This window comes from Hemiscyllium ocellatum, chromosome 33 (genome assembly GCF_020745735.1).
Source record: "Hemiscyllium ocellatum isolate sHemOce1 chromosome 33, sHemOce1.pat.X.cur, whole genome shotgun sequence".
NCBI classification, from domain to species: Eukaryota; Metazoa; Chordata; class Chondrichthyes; order Orectolobiformes; family Hemiscylliidae; genus Hemiscyllium; species Hemiscyllium ocellatum.
Window position 1 is genome coordinate 27594697 of NC_083433.1, and position 15694 is coordinate 27610390.

General features: G+C 45.2%; 1 protein-coding gene and 1 non-coding gene across 10 annotated transcripts in view; both read right to left on the minus strand.

Moving 5' to 3' along the window:
* Window positions 1-3634: 3634 nt before the first annotated feature.
* LOC132831131 (beta-1,4-mannosyl-glycoprotein 4-beta-N-acetylglucosaminyltransferase-like) overlaps window positions 3635-15694 on the minus strand; it is a 195265-nt gene continuing 183205 nt past the window's right edge. For 8 of the 9 annotated variants that reach the window (XM_060849122.1, XM_060849119.1, XM_060849121.1 and 5 more), the window contains one exon: window positions 3635-7277. In XM_060849122.1, coding sequence (XP_060705105.1) covers window positions 5759-7276 — 1518 coding nt within the window. In that variant the 5' untranslated portion in view covers window position 7277 and the 3' untranslated portion in view covers window positions 3635-5758. Of the gene's footprint in view, window positions 7278-14777; window positions 14801-15694 lie in introns of those variants that run through there. The other variant, XM_060849126.1, reaches the window with a different exon arrangement.
* LOC132831958 (U6 spliceosomal RNA) lies at window positions 12505-12613 on the minus strand. The gene has a single exon (XR_009646886.1). It is a non-coding gene; the product is annotated as a U6 spliceosomal RNA (small nuclear RNA).

Here is a 15694-nt window from a genome sequence, read left to right on the forward strand (position 1 = left end):
CTCAAAAGTAATCTGGTGATAGTCTCTTACTCTGGACAGCAGTACACAAGAGCAATAATTGGGCACTGTGCTGTCTGAATTAAAACATTTCCACTAATGGCGTAGAAGAGGGATACATTACTTATGCTACAGTCATAAGAACACAAACATCCTGTATTACTTTGCAGCTTCTTTATGTCCTCCCAGTCTTTCCCACCAACCATGGTGAACTTTGTATTTGACTTGGATTAGGCATCAAGTTCTTGCTGGAATGTCAGTTATTTGAAGCATCTATATCGTCAACTAGTTACATCCTGTCATTTCAAAAGAAAACCAATTCCTTCTGCTTTTTGTCCAGTTGGTGTAAACAGCAAGGAGCTGATATAGAATAAAGGAGTGCTTGAAGATCTCATGGCAGAAAGAATGACTTGTAATCTACAAGCTGAAAAATCTTTCTATGGCCCTGTCAGGCAATGATCCCAACCACCTTTTGGGGGGAAATGTTTCTCTCAGCCCACCACTTTCACCTGGCAGAAAGGTGAGAGAGCAGTTGCTTTAAATCAATGTCTGTAGTCATTATCCCTTTGCTGAGGTAAATCAACCCCTCACTATTGTTTACATCCCCATCGATCACCCCCCAATGTCCTCTATCCCTGGCAAAACAACCCCGACCTGTGCAATCTTTCCTCGTAGCTGCATTTTCCCAGTCCCAGCACAATATCCTCCCAAATCTCCAATGTCCTCAAATGCAATTATATCCTGTATGCAGTTCTAGCATCACCTCCCAGCTTGTCTACTCAGAATCTGCACGATTAAAAAAGGGTTCCTTATTCCTTAACCACCTCACCAACCCGCCCTACTACCCTCACTTTCTCTTCACCTCTCAGTGCTCTCCCAATAATTGAAAAAACGTTTTGCCTTGTTTGACCTTCCCAAATGCATTGACTCACTTCTCCCAGTTGAAAACCAATTGACATTTTCTGCACACACAACCCACACATTGGCATGGCACTGCTTCCTGCACACGGTAGCTGGAACACTACAAACAGTTTTGGGCCCCTAATCTAAAGGAGGGAAACATACACCAGCGTTTTTGTTAGGGGTGGGGAAGTCAATATCCAGAGAAGGCTCACTGGGGTGATGCGGAGGTGTCGTTGTTGGACTGGGTAGACAAAGTCGGAAATCACATGACACCAAGTTATTGTTTAACAGGTTTATTGAAGTCACAAGGTTTTGGAGCTTGATTTTCTTACCCTCCCATAACTGTTAAAGTTCACTTAAGAATGTAACTTTAAAAAAGTTCTGCGATTTACATATGAAAGAACTGAAACCAATATGGTCATTCTAAAAGAGGAGAGACTTAACAATCCAGGTCCTTTTCAAAATATAATTTCGGTTACATCACACTGTAAACTTTTGCTATAAATTCTGTCTTACGATCTTGTACTCCACAACCACCTGATGAAGGAGCAGCACTCCAAAAGCTCGTGCTTCCAAATAAACCTGTCAGATTATTACCTGGTATTGTGATGTTTAACTTTGTACCTCCACAACTCCTTTGCCATGACTTCTGACCTCCGCTGATTCCAGGTATAGAGTGACAATCTTATGGAGGAGAGATTGAGCAGATTGGACCTGTACTTGGAATACAGAAGAATGGAGGGGCAACCTTTTTGAAACATGATTCTTACAGGTCTTAACAGTAGATGTGGAAAGCTGTTTTCCCTTGTGGTAAAAGTCTAGAACTAGAGGGCATAAGTATGCTTCCCTTACTCTGAGATTAAGTCAGATGAAGGGGAATTTATTCTCAGAGGCTTGCAAATCTGTGAAATTCTTTACTAGAGGACAATTGAGGCTGGGTCATTAACAACCTATAGGAGAAAGTGAGGCCTGCAGATCTGGACGTCAGAGCAGAAGAGTGCGGTGCTGGAAAAACACAGCTGGTCAGGCAGCATCTATGGAAAGATGAAGAGCTTATGCTCCAATATATCAACTCTCCCGCGCCTCAGATGCTGCCTAACTGGCTGTGCTTTCCCAGCGCCACACTCTTCAACTCATTAACAATCTATCACAACCTTGAATGTACTTAATCACTAAAGGAGTCAAGGGTTGTAGAGAATAGGCAGGAAAGTAGAGCTGAGGATGATCAGATCAGCCATTACCTCATTGAATGGCAGAGCAGACTCATTAGGGCTTAACATCCTACGTGTTCCCCTCACCAACCCCATAGTCAATTTCCATGTTGACCATCCCTGTATTTACATCTGTAAAATTAATACGTTAAAAAAAAAAGGACCTTGGATTGCTTCTAGTAGAAAGCCATTGGAAACAGCCGTCCTGTCACAGGGACACCCATCAACAATTACCTTGTCACTGAGCCAAGATACTTAGTTAACATTACCGTGTCCCATGGGATTTCACTGTTTTTGAAAAACATTCCACCTGATGAAGGAGCTGTGCTTCCAAATAAACCTGTTGGACTACAACCCAGTGTTGTAATTTTTAACATTACCAAATGTCTTATCGAAATCCATGTAGATCTTATCAACTCCACTGCTCTAATTTATCATTTTCACTACGTCCTCACAAAATTCAATCAAGTTAATGCGACCTGATGTTTCCTTAACAAATCCACACTGATTATTTTTGATTAATCAGCCATAAGTTTTCTCATGGCAAGGTGCTCAAATTGATTCAAATAATTTTCTTGAGGTTAGACTGACTGGCTGATAATTGTTCAGCTTGTTTTCAAACCTGGGGGTGAGGGCCAAAGTGGTAAAACATTCATAATGCTCTAATATTTCAGCATGGGTATGCAGAGAGATTCAGAAAATGACTGACTGCAATTGGAATCCCCTCCTACCCGGATTCAGAACGTGTTCGTTTGAGGTCGGATTAACCTAAACCCTCTCACTTTAAACCCGAGTCATGCACCACTACACTGCCAAAAAACAGATGGCTAGTCTTTAGTCTCAGTCAGAAAACAAAAAATCAATAACTTTATTCCATCCTTTACTCCTCTTCTTTCCAATAAATCCGTCCCCCACCCAATTCTGATTCAGTCTGCATTTTCATTCCCTCAAACTGGCAGAGTTGAGCTAAATGTTGAATTTGGACTGTCCAGATATGGCAGAGATTTCAGGGTCCCTTGTTCCCCTGCTGAAAAACACCTGGCCTTGAACCCCCAGCTCAAGTTGGACACTCAGATCGTGAAACTCAGACAGCAGCCCACTCCCTCAGGACACTGTTGTGGGCGAGTAACAAAATCATTCACTCACCTCTAAACAAAACAGTTCACCCTAGAAGCGCAGAGAATTTTGAGGGAGACCACACCTCCCCAACACCCTCTCATACAAACAGTATCCAAAACGGTATACTTGTTTTCGAGGGGAATAGCCACAGGGGATTCCTGTACTCTCTGCCTACTTCCTAGCTCTCATTGTTCGGGAGTCACAACACCCAGGCATGTGGGGCATATCTGTCAGAGCACCTGGGTTTGCTAAGCCTCTGTTTATTCACAGAAGGCAGGCACAAGATCAGAGTGAGATTAAACCTCAGGGGTGAAGCACGTTAACCTGAGAGTGAGCACAGTCCTCCTTTAGCTGGGTAGCTTTCACCTCTCCCTCCAGAGATAAACGAAACCTGGACCAACAGATTACTACACACATTTTAATTAAACATATTGGTAAGTGCTTTAAGCAATTTTTTTTTATTAAAGGTACAGTTAGGATTTAATGAATTCAGCAACACCACATGTTCTGCATCCACAAAGGCCTCCTTTCTGCCTGCCCTCAAGTGGGAGAGAGATTGCCTGGGCTTTGATGGGTGGAGGGAGGGAAGAGAAAGAGAGACAGACTATACAGGCATCGGAAAGGGCTAATGGACACAGGGTGGTCATTTACTGAGTCACAATCTGATGTCTAGGTTAGCTTTCCTAATCAGTACAACAGGAGATAGGTTTTGATTTCAAGCTGCTAGCTACTTCAGAAACCAAGGCTACAGAAAGTGAGCCCACCCACGGCTCTGCCATTATCTGACAGGCAGATTCAGTGAACTTAGAATGGCACAAGGCAAAGCTTCAGGAGCTGCTCAGGGAGTCAAGTTCCCAACTCAGATCAGTGCAACTGCCATCAATTATTACAAAGGCCTTCCCCACATCCTGCCATCTCACAGCTTTGCAGCAAGATTCTTAGACCATGCCTGCAGAGGAGGGTCTGAGGGACCAAACACTGCCAAGCTTGGTCAGACTCCACTCTCTTCCGCTGTCCAGTGTACTGAGTGAGAGAACATGGACCAAGTGTTGCAGCCTGCGCCAGGATGTGTTATAGGGAGGGCAGCTGGGTCAGTGGTTAGTTCCTTCAGTGCAGGAAAAATGGACAAACTAGGACAAAGTATTTGCATTGTCTTTGTGAACTGAATGCCAGTGGTTAATTCCAGAACAGTTAAAACAGAGTTTCACAGAAACTTCAATCTCCAAGACATTACACAGAAGAGAAACTGCGAAAAAAAAACACCTCCCCATTCAAAACAGCAAAAATCAGCTGCAGTGTACAACACTTCCAAACAAACCCAACAGACAAACTCCAGAAACCCAATGGTCTGAGCAAGTGGAAATGTGCACCCTCCTGGGGCACACCAAAGTGAACAGGATTTTATCCTTTAAATAATTTACAAAAAAAAGGGAGTCTCTAGATTTGTTCAGCTTCCTCCTATTGGGAGGAGCCTTCCCTGGAGATAACTCCTTGGCCCAGGGATCAGCTTCTATCTGGACTCCAGTGCTGCATGCCTATGTTCCTGCGCTATTACCTCTATGTACTTGGCTCACCATGGTCTTGCTCTGTGTTGACCAGTGAGAGAGACAGTCACTTGGCAGCTCATCACTGGTGTCACAGGGTGTCCGAATGAGGAATAGTTGCAAGCACAGCCCTCAGCACAGCGGCCCTCACCATCCTCACTGGTGATTGAAGAGCAAAATGTGGTTGAGATGTGAAAGGAGGTCTGGCCTATCCCAAACAGCTCCTGGCCACAAATGCTTTCATCAAGGCAAGGAGGTGCATCTCTCCAACACACCTCAACTTGGGAGCTCTTGGAGATAGCAAGGACAAATCATAAATGGATGTCTACCTAGGGGAGGGCAGGGCAGCAGGCATGTGAATGCACCCCTGTTCTCCCATTTCCCTCTCACCCCATGTAGGAACACACTTCAGCAGGCTTGAGTAACCCAAGTGTAACAGCCTTTGGCCAGTGAGGTGGTTTCAGCGGGAACAAGTCACAGTGTGCCACCACTCCTCGCCAGTGAGTATTTCACACCCCTCTCTAACCCAGCAGCAATTGTATATACAACAAACAGACATTCGATTCTTTCACATGACACAGGGGCCAAAGGTGCAGGTCAGTCGATGCAAACCCACAGAGTGCCTCCACCCCAGCAGTGGACAGTTGGGGGTTCCCACAACCCTGCCACACAGTGCACTGCACTTCATTCTCACAACTCCGTAGGAGGCAGGGAAGAGAACAGAAGTGAGTTTAGTACTCGAAAGAAATCTTAAAATTAGAATCCAAATAGAAACCATTTTTGCCCCAAACTGAAAATTCTGCAAGAAAAGAAAACCAAAATGGTAAATGGGGTGAGGAAAGAGGGTGCTGGTGTCGTAGCTGACTTGGTCAGAAACACAGCATGAGCAGTTCCAGTAGTGGTGACATCCCAGACAGTAGATGCTGCACACAGTCGCTCAGCCCCCCTGCTGGGCAGGTGGGGGGGAATCACTGTCAGTGGTCACTATGTAATCTTCCCAGTCTGATTATACATCACAGCTCCCTGATCCCAGCTCTCCTTCCTGTACGGATTCTCCAACATGTATCGATACTTGTTAAAGTTTTGCAGCAGGTATTTGGGAGCGTACATGTGTTCTTTGGGGTCCGCAGGAGGGTATTCTTGCTCAGTGCCATCAAACCAGCCACCCGTCTGGATCAATTCTCGAATGTAGCTCAGATCTCTTTTTTCTTGGTAATTCCCCCAGCGAGGGAAGTCTCCGTTCTGTGCAGACAGCAGCTTGTAGCGGATGCCTTCAGGTTTAAAGCACCAGGAACAGTGCCAGCCTGCAAAGTGAAGAGGACTACCTACCGCCCAGGGCACCAGGATGTGTCCCGTGCTGTTCTCATACAGCCGGAAGTTTGGCATCAGATAGTACTCCCTCCGCCGTAGCTTAATCCCATCTCCATTGTAAACCATGAACAGCATGGCCACAGTACAGCCCGATATCACTTCCAGGCTCCCTGGCTGCTTCCAGAAAAAGCCGTACAGTGACTTTCGCAGATGGAAGGCAAAGGGCTCGGTCCAACCATCAAAGAGTTTGAGGAACAGCACACCATCGTGAGCTGGGATCTCATCAGCGTCATTGATGAGGAAGATGTCATCATCCCGCAAGTTGATAATCCGGCTCATACCATTCTGGGTCAGGAAAGTCCGTAGGTAATCATCGGCGATCCAGCCATCCTGCCTCCCTCCACTGGGGAAGTGGTCCAGGAAAACGTACAGGATCTTGCTTCCCACGTAACTGTATGTCCCATTCAGGAGCATCTCGATGAATTTCAGGGGCTTGGGCTCCCCAAAGGCAGTAAAGTTTGACTCACAGATAACGAAGACATCGACCACATCGCCCAGCTCGTGAAACCGGACGTCCAACAGATCAAACTCGTGGTTGATGTTAACGGCGTTGATCACTCTGCGAGGTATTGGTCGTGGGCTCAGACGCTCTTTTGTTGGCAGATTAGAATACTGGACCATGGTTGGCACCCCACAATATGACCCATGCCATCCTGGGAGGCAAGGGCATCCCACCCACCTGCGCCTAGGCCTTCCACTGAAACCCTTGTTTGCCACCTTCTGCACCGACGGCTTGTCCATCGCACTGCGGTCCCAGTCGACTGCACCCTCCACAGAGGGTGCCGCCATCTTGGTGCCCTGCTTAAAACAAATGGCTCCAGCCTTGGTTTGTATGAAGTACTTTGCCTCGTCATCTTTCAGCTCAAACAGGGCTCGGTGTAATGGCGGGCGGGCTCCGTTCTGAGCTTTCACAGTGACCTGAAGCCCAGGGCCAGTATTTACATCCTCCGCTGCACTCTGCTTCCAGAAGAACTGCGAGTCGACAAAGATGGCCCGGAGAGAAGGGCTGAAGGCAGACAGCTCATGGGAAAACGTGATGTAGGACAGGGCTTTGAGGAAGTGCATGAAGGAGATGAGACACAGTCCTGCCATACACAGAACCAGAACCAAACGGCGTCGGCGCATCTTCATCCTAAACCAGAGAGAAAACACCAGTCATTAAAAACCCTCCAAGAAACTGCCTTACTATAGCACCTTACACAAACAACCTACCTTCGAATGACAGTCACTCTTGGAATGTAGATGACAAAACACACACACTGTAAAGATTCCAGACATTCTCTCTTTTGGAAGTAAAAACTAAAATAGAAGTCAGACTGCTATATAGCAGAATACCTGGGGAGTTTTGCAGCTTGGTAAAATCACATGGTGCACATTTTTAGCTGTGAAAAACAACGTTGCTTTTTGAAGTGTGGAATTGTTGCTTTCAGACTGTGGCACAGAGTGCCTGAGTTAGGGAAACACTGCCAAACAGCCTCAAATTTGTAACAAACTGCAGGTGCAAGACAGCCAGAGTCTCCAAAGTCAGCAACCTGATTAATCTTTCATTCTCTTTCAACTTTCCCTGTCTCTCCTCCTCCTGGCTCAAATGAAAAGATTTAAAAAAGAAAATCTTAAAAAAAAGTAGATTCACAACTCAACTATCAGTGAAGAATGACCAACACTGTACAGACAACAGCATGCCATCATTATTTAAATCAAAAGGAGCTAAGAGACAATTTAACTCTCCTCATCCACTCCTGCCAACATCTGCACTAGATTTTCCAAATTTTCTTCAGTCAATATTTTTTCACCCATTGTAATGGGTGTCAAGCTGTCTGTGATCCATTATAATCATTAAAGTTTGTATTCGAGGTAGAGGTTTCTAAAAAAAAGAGGTATATAGTTTAAGTCATCTAGTAAAAGAATCATTGATATGTACAGCACAGAAATAGGCCCTTCAGTCCAACTCATCTGCGCTGACCAGATATCCGAAACTGATCGAGTCCCATTTGCCAACATATGGCCCATATCCCTCTAAACCCTTCCTATATTCATATACCTATCCAGATGCCTTTTAATTGCTGGAATTGTCCTAGCCTCCACCACTTCCTCTGGCTGTTCATTCCATAAACGCACCACCCTCTGCCTTAAAAATTACTCATTAATCCCTTCACTATAAACCTATGCTCTATAGTTTTGGACTCCTCGACTCTGGGGAAAAGACCTGACTATTTACCTTCACCATGCCCACCGTGATTTAATAAACCTCTACGAAAGGTCACAACCCAATCATACTCAGCCTCTTGCTATAGCTCAAACCTTCTAATTCCAGCAACATCCTTGGAATGTTTTTCTGAACCTTTTCAAGTTTGCCACCACCTTTCCAATCGCAGTACTTCTAACCTGGTCTGTCAACTCCGCATCAACTTGACAAATGTTCTTATGGCGTTTCACACTGTCCTCCTTGCAATATACAATGCTTCCACATTTTATGTCTCCTGTAAACTCTGAAATTACCCTCTCCACACCAATATTCTGATCATTAATATGTATCAGGAAAAGCAAGGGTCCCAATCCTGCCCCCTGGTAGTTTAGTAATCTTCTCTTATCTCTGCCATTTATAAAAAAGTGTTAAAATGAATAGTTGTTTTCCGTTAAGGATGGAACGCAGTGTGTGCTGCTTTAGCTGGAGTCAGATATACACCACAGAAACAGACCCTTTGGTCCAACTCATCCATGCCGACCAGATACCCTACATTAATCTCATTCCATTTGCCAGGACTTGGCCCACATCCCTCTAAACCCTTCCTATTCATATACCCAACCAGATGCCTTTTAAATGCCGTCATTGTACCAGCCTCCACCACTTCTTCTGGCAGCTCATTCCATACACGCACCATCCTCTGTGTGAAGAGGTTACTCAAGGTTCCTTTTAACTCAGTGGTTAGCACTGCTGCCTCACAGTACCAGGGACCAGAGTTCAATTCCAGCCTCAGGCAACTGTCTGTGTGGAGTTTGCACATTCTCCCTGTGTCTGCTTGGGTTTCCTCCCACAGTCCAGAGGTGCACAGGTTAGGTGAATTGGCCATGCTAAATTGCCCATAGTGGTCAGGGCTGAGAGAGTTAGGTGCACTAGTCTGGGCTAAGTGTAAATGGATCTGGGTGGGTTCCTCTTCAGAGGGTTAGTGTGGACTTGTTGGGCCAAATGGCCTGCTTGCTCCCTGTAGGGATTCTATGATTCAAAACCTACTTCCTCGAATTTTGGACTTTCCCATCCCAGGGAAAAGACCTTGTCTATTTCGGTAAAAACAAGGGCTGCAGATGCTGGAAACCAGAGTTTAGATTAGAGTGGTGCTGGAAAAAGCACAGCAGGTCAGACAGCATCCAAGGAGCAGAAAAACCGACGTTTCGGGCAAAAGCCCTTCATCAGGAATAGAGGCAGGGTGCCTGCAGAGTGGAGCTTGTCTATTTACCCTATCCATGCCTCTCATGATTTTATAAACTTCTGTAAGGTCAACCCTCAGCCTCTCTGATGTTCCAGGGAAAACAGCCCCAACCCATTCAGCCTCTCCCTGTAGGCCAAACCCTCCAACCCTGGTAACATTGTTGTGAAGCTTTTCTGAACCCTTTCAAGTTTCACAACATCTCTCCTACAGCTGGGAGACCAGAAATGCGCACAGTATTCCAAAAGTGGTCTGTACAACTGCAACACGACCTCCCAACTCCTACACTCAACACACCGACCAATAAAAAACCACACTGAACATCATCTTCACTATCCTGTCTACCTGCGACTCCACTTTCAAGAGGCACTCTTGATCGAAACTTAATCTCCACATTGTACTAAACTATGCAGCAAGAGCTCCTTCGCGCAATAAGTTGGGTGAGGGAGTAGGAGCAAAGATCAGAGAAAGTTTAAAATTACAAGTGAAAGATTCAATAGGGAGAAAGTTTCAAAGGAATTAATGGTCAGGAACCCGAGGATTCAGATTGAAGATAACTGGCAAAACAAAGAAGCTGGAAGCAGCATCACAGAATTGTTCCAGCATCGCTGTCATCATGAATAATTTTGTACTTCAACATTATCTACTAGTGACCCCAGCTGGAATTCAAGTGGAGACTAGTTGATTGCAATGGTTATGGGGCAGTTTGGCCAAGCCCAGACCGACCCAATGGAGGGTGCGATGGGAACCCACCAAACAGCAAGCTCAAAACAAACACAAAGCCTCCACACCAAATGACACACTAACATGAACCAGAAACGTAGCTCCACAACCCCACTCCTGAAGCCACTGTGAGATGACAATGCCAATCCCGAGCTAGACATCAGTCTGCATGTGAATGCGTCAAACAAACCAGTGCTGGAGTCTGCAGAGGCTGAGCCAATGCAGGCTATCTGAGAACAAGCCAACTAGTCCCACTCATTAATCTTTTCATCAAACAGGGGTGGCACAGTGGCTCAGTGGTTAGGACTGTTGCTTCACAGCACCAGGGTCCCAAGTTCAGTTCCAGCCTCGGGTGACTGTGGAGTTTGCACATTCACCCCGTGTCTGCGTGGGTTTCCTCCGGGTGCTCCGGTTTCCTCCCACAGTCCAAAGATGTGCAGGGCAGGTGAACTGGCCATGCTAAATTGCCCGTAGTGTTAGGTGCATCATTCAGTGGGGAAATGGGTCTGGATGGGTTGCTCTTCGGAGGGTCTGTGTGGACTGGTTGGGCCGAAGGGCCTGTTTCCACACTGTAGGGAATCTAATCAAAGAGTCACCAAGACTCAGTGTTAACACTGCTTTCTTGTTACAGATGCTGCTAGACCTGCTGAGTTCTGCTAGCAATTTCTGTTTTTTTTTCTCCTCACTCCCTGTACCTTGAATGTATTATTAAAGGACTTGTCATCATCATCCCAGCTGTGCTCTGGCAATGAGCAAACATGCCAAATTACTAAAGCTGACCCTGTAAGATGAAAACTAAAAGACATCTTCATTTCATAGATAATCCTACTAGGACTAAATGTAAATCTAGGAAAGGAAAGAAAGCTTTTCTCCTCACTTTCATACTGTAATTCCAGAAATGTGGATCATTCAGCTTTGCAGGCTTCAGGAATAATCCCTGACACACTCACACTTGGCTCATGTTTGGTGTCGTCCCCTCAGTTTTTGCTGGGGTATGGGCGTCACTGACTGGCTAGCATTTTTTTGCCTGTCCCTAATTGCCCTTGAAAAGGTGATGATGATGATAGTGGCCTCAGGAACAAGCGCACAGAGATACAAATCCAGCCCACCCACAAATCTCCCACCTGTGCAGATACCCCCACGTTCAGAGCCACTGACCAGTGAAGCTTCCAGCAGCCCCCCCACCTAGGAGACATCAGGAGCAGGACCACTCTCACTCACTTCAAAATGGACGATAAGCAAACAATCTGATCTGCAGTGGAGGTATTTAAGGATTAATGATGACTGTCAATGTCTCTGGGGCTAGCAGCCAGAGATGAAGCACTCTTGTGGAACCTGGAGAATTTTTAAAAAGCAGGAAAATTAAAATTGCACGGCAAATCTCGATCAGAAACTTGCTCACCTTAGTTTAATTGGTGTTATATACATTTTTGTGAAGTCAATGTTTTAAAAAAACTCCCAGACAATAGATCAGGTTTCCCGTTTCATCCATTTATAGAGTCATAGAGATGTCACGGAAACAGATCCTTCGGTCCAACTCGTCCATACCGACCAGTTATCCCACCTACCCTAGTCCCACCTACCAGCACCTGGTCCATATCCCGCCAAACCCTTCCTATTCATATATCCATCCAAATGCCTTTCAAATGTTGCAATTGTACCAGCCTCCACTTCCTCTGGCAGCTCATTCCATACACATACCACCCTCTGCGTGAAAAGGTTACCCCTTGGGTCTCTGTTATACCTTTCCCCTCTCACCCTAAACCTATGCCCTCTTGCTCTGGACTCCCCGACCCCAGGGAAAAAAACTTAGCCTCACCCCTCAGCCTCCGACACTCCAAGGAAAACAGCCCCAGCCTGTTCAGCCGCTCCCTGTAGCTCAGATCCTCCAACCCTGACAACATCCTTGTAAATCTTTTCTGAACACGTTCAAGTTTCACAACATCTTTCCGATATTCCAACAGTGGCCTAACCAATGTCCTGTACAGCAACAACTCCTGTACTCAATACTCTGATCCCTAGGACCTTACCATTAAGGTGTATAAGTCCTGCTAAGATTTACTTTCCCAAAATGCAGCACCTCGCATTTATCTGAATTAAATTCCATCTGCCACTTCTCAGCCCATTGGCCCATCTGGTTGGGCAGCTCCCCGATGTGAATCCAACACTTTTAGCGAGGGGCGCCTGGGAGCTGACGTTACATCAATGCTAACACAGGAAGAACACTTTATAAATGTTTGTGGGTCATCCTTGTGCAGGGGCCATGCTAACCTTCTCTATATCATTCCAACTTTAGTATACGTGCTGCTGAAGCAAGCACAAGCTGATAGAACAGGAATGTTGCACTCAAGACATCTTCGAATGTTTAAATGCTTCAATACAGTACAACACAGCACAACAGGTCTCAGTCCACCAAGCATACCCAAAATCTCACCCTTATTTAGACACACTACTTATTGCCCGTGCATGATATCCATCTCTCTGTTTGTCTCCCTTTCACCTGTCTACAAAGATACACCCTAAATGTTGCTATTGTGCCTGCTTCCACCACCTCCATGGACAGTGCATTCCAGGCATCCAATACCCTCTGAGCAACACTTTCCCTCACTCCCCTTGAACCAGTGTCCCCTTATTGTTGACCTTTCCATCCTGGGAAAAAGCCTCTGACTATCCACCCTCTCTGTGCCTTTCAATTTTGTAGACTCTCTCGGTCACCCCTCAGTTTCTGTCTTGGCACTGAAAACAAAATCAGAGTTTATCCAACCTCTCCTCATAACTCAAGCCCTCCAGAGCAGGCAACATTCTGGTACTCCTTCTCTGCACCCTCTTCAAAACATCCACATTCTCCTGGTAGTGTAGCCACCAGAACTGCATGTAATAGTCCAAATGTGGCCTTACTGAAGTTTTGTACAGCTGGTACATAACTTTCCAACTTTTATCCTCAATGCCCTGGCCAATGAAGGTATGCATTCTTGACCACCTTATCTACCTGTATTGCCACTTTCAGCGCTATGTGGACCTGTACATCCGGATCCTTACACAACACGAGTTACTGATCTTCATTCTGAAGAGCACTCTAACACTGTTGCTCTGTCTTATACTGCCAAGGTAGTTTTGTAACCATCTAGCTAGCTCACCCCAGTTCCCATGAGACTATCTTCTGTATCAATCTACCATGAGGTGCCTTATCAAATGCATTACTAAAGTGAATGTAGACCACATTCACTGCCCTCCCCTCAAATCATTCTTGTAATTCTTCAAAACAAAAGTCAATGAAGTTGGCGAGACATGATCTTTCTGCACAAACTCATGCTGCCGATCACCAACAAGTCCATTTGCTTCCAAATAAGAATAAATCCTATCTTCGCCAACAGCTTCCCCAACCACTGATATCAGGCTCACCATTCTGTAATTACCTCGATTATCTCTGTTTCCTTTCCTAAACAAAGGAATAACATCGGCCATGCTCTAGCCCTCTGAAATCTCACTGAAGCCAAAGGATACAAAGATATCTGTTCAGGCCCAGCTAGTTTCTTCTTTGTCTCCCACAGTATCCTGTGAGAGATCCCATCTGGCCCTGGGAACTTGTTTACCTTGTATTTCAAGTTCCCCAACAGTTTCTCCTTGATTATGTTGACCTGCCTGAGTATTTACACACGTTTCCCTAACCTCAATGTCCTACACATCATGCCCTTTGGTGAATTACCAAAGTAAAGTATTCTTTAAGGATCTTACTCAATCCCTCTGGCTCCACATATAACCTCTCTCCTTTATCCCCGAGTGGACCTATTCTTTCCTTAGCTATCCCCTTGCTCCTAATACATGTATAAAATGTCTTGGGATTCTCCTTAACACTACTAGCCAGGGACATTTCACAGCCCCTTTTAGCCCTCCTAACTTCTCATTTGAACTCTTTCCCACATTCTCTATATTCTTCAAGGATTTCAACTGTTTTTGGTTGTCTAGACCTTCAAAATGCTTCTTTTTTTTGTCTAAGCTGATCATTTCTCCTGTCAAATAAAGGTTCCCGAATCCTGCCATTCCAGTCCTTCATTTTCACAGGAACATGCTTGCCCTGCCCTGTAATCAATTGGTCCTTAAAAAACTTCCATGCCAAATGTGGTTTTACCTTCAAAATGCCACTCCCAATTCACATTCTCCAATCCTTGCCAAATTCTATTATCGTTGGCCTTCCCCCAATTTAACACCTTCATTTCAGGTCCACTTTTGGTCTTTCTCCATAAGTATATGGAAACATACAGAAAGATGGTCACTACTCCCAAAATTCTCCCCCATTGAAACTTCAATCACCTGGTCAGTCTCAGTTGCCATACCAGGTCCAGTATGGCACCCTCCCTCGTTGGACTATCCACATACTGTTTAAAAAGAACTCTCCTGGACACATCTAATAAATTGCTCCCCACCCAAACCCCCAACATGAAGGGAGTCCCAGTCAACATGGGGAAACGTTAAAACTCACTTACCACAACCACCTTGTTATTTCACATCTCTCCAGAATCAGACGTATCCCTTCCTTGATCTCCCACTAGCAGCTGGGAGGTCTGTAGTACAATCCCAGCATTGTGACTGCATTCCTGAGCTCTACCTATAAAGCCTCACTGCAAGATTCCCCAGCATGTCCTCACTTAACACAGCTGTGATACGCTCAATAACCAGTAATGTAACTCTTCCTCACCTCTTTTGTTGCTTCCAGTCTCGGCTAAAACATCAATATCTTGGAATGTTAAGCTGCCAATCCCATCCTTCACTCAACTATGTCTGTGTGGTCGCAACATCATAATGTCAGGTGAATCACCACAATAATAACTACCTCCAATGATGGCCCATTTATGTATTTCACATTTTAAAGCTGAAGTCATATCTCTATTTTTTAAAGGAGAGTGTTTCCTTGTCAGAAGCGGGTTCTTTACACAGAGTTGAGAGCGCATTGAATGTGTTGCCAGCAGCAAGTATGGAAGCAAGGTCATTGGGGACATTTAAGAGACTGCTGGACATGTATATGGTCACGGAAATTTGAGGGCGCATACATGAGGATTAATGATCGGCACAACATCGGGGGCTGAAGGGCCTGTTCTGTGCTGTACTGTTCTATGTTCTATGAATTCCTTTAATGGTGCACCAATCTGACCACTAGATGCTGATAAACTGTAATAAAATTCCTGTAAATTACTGATCTACATTAAGGTAGTTTCAAGCCTAAAAAAAATGGAAAGATTACAAGATTACAGGGACAGAGTTTTCTAATTTATAATCGGCTTGAAAATGAACTGGTTATAGCAGAACAAACTAGAATCATAGAATCCCTACAGTGCGGAAACAGGCCATTCGGCCTGACAAATCTGCCCCGACCCTCTGAAGATTATCCGACTCAGACCTATTA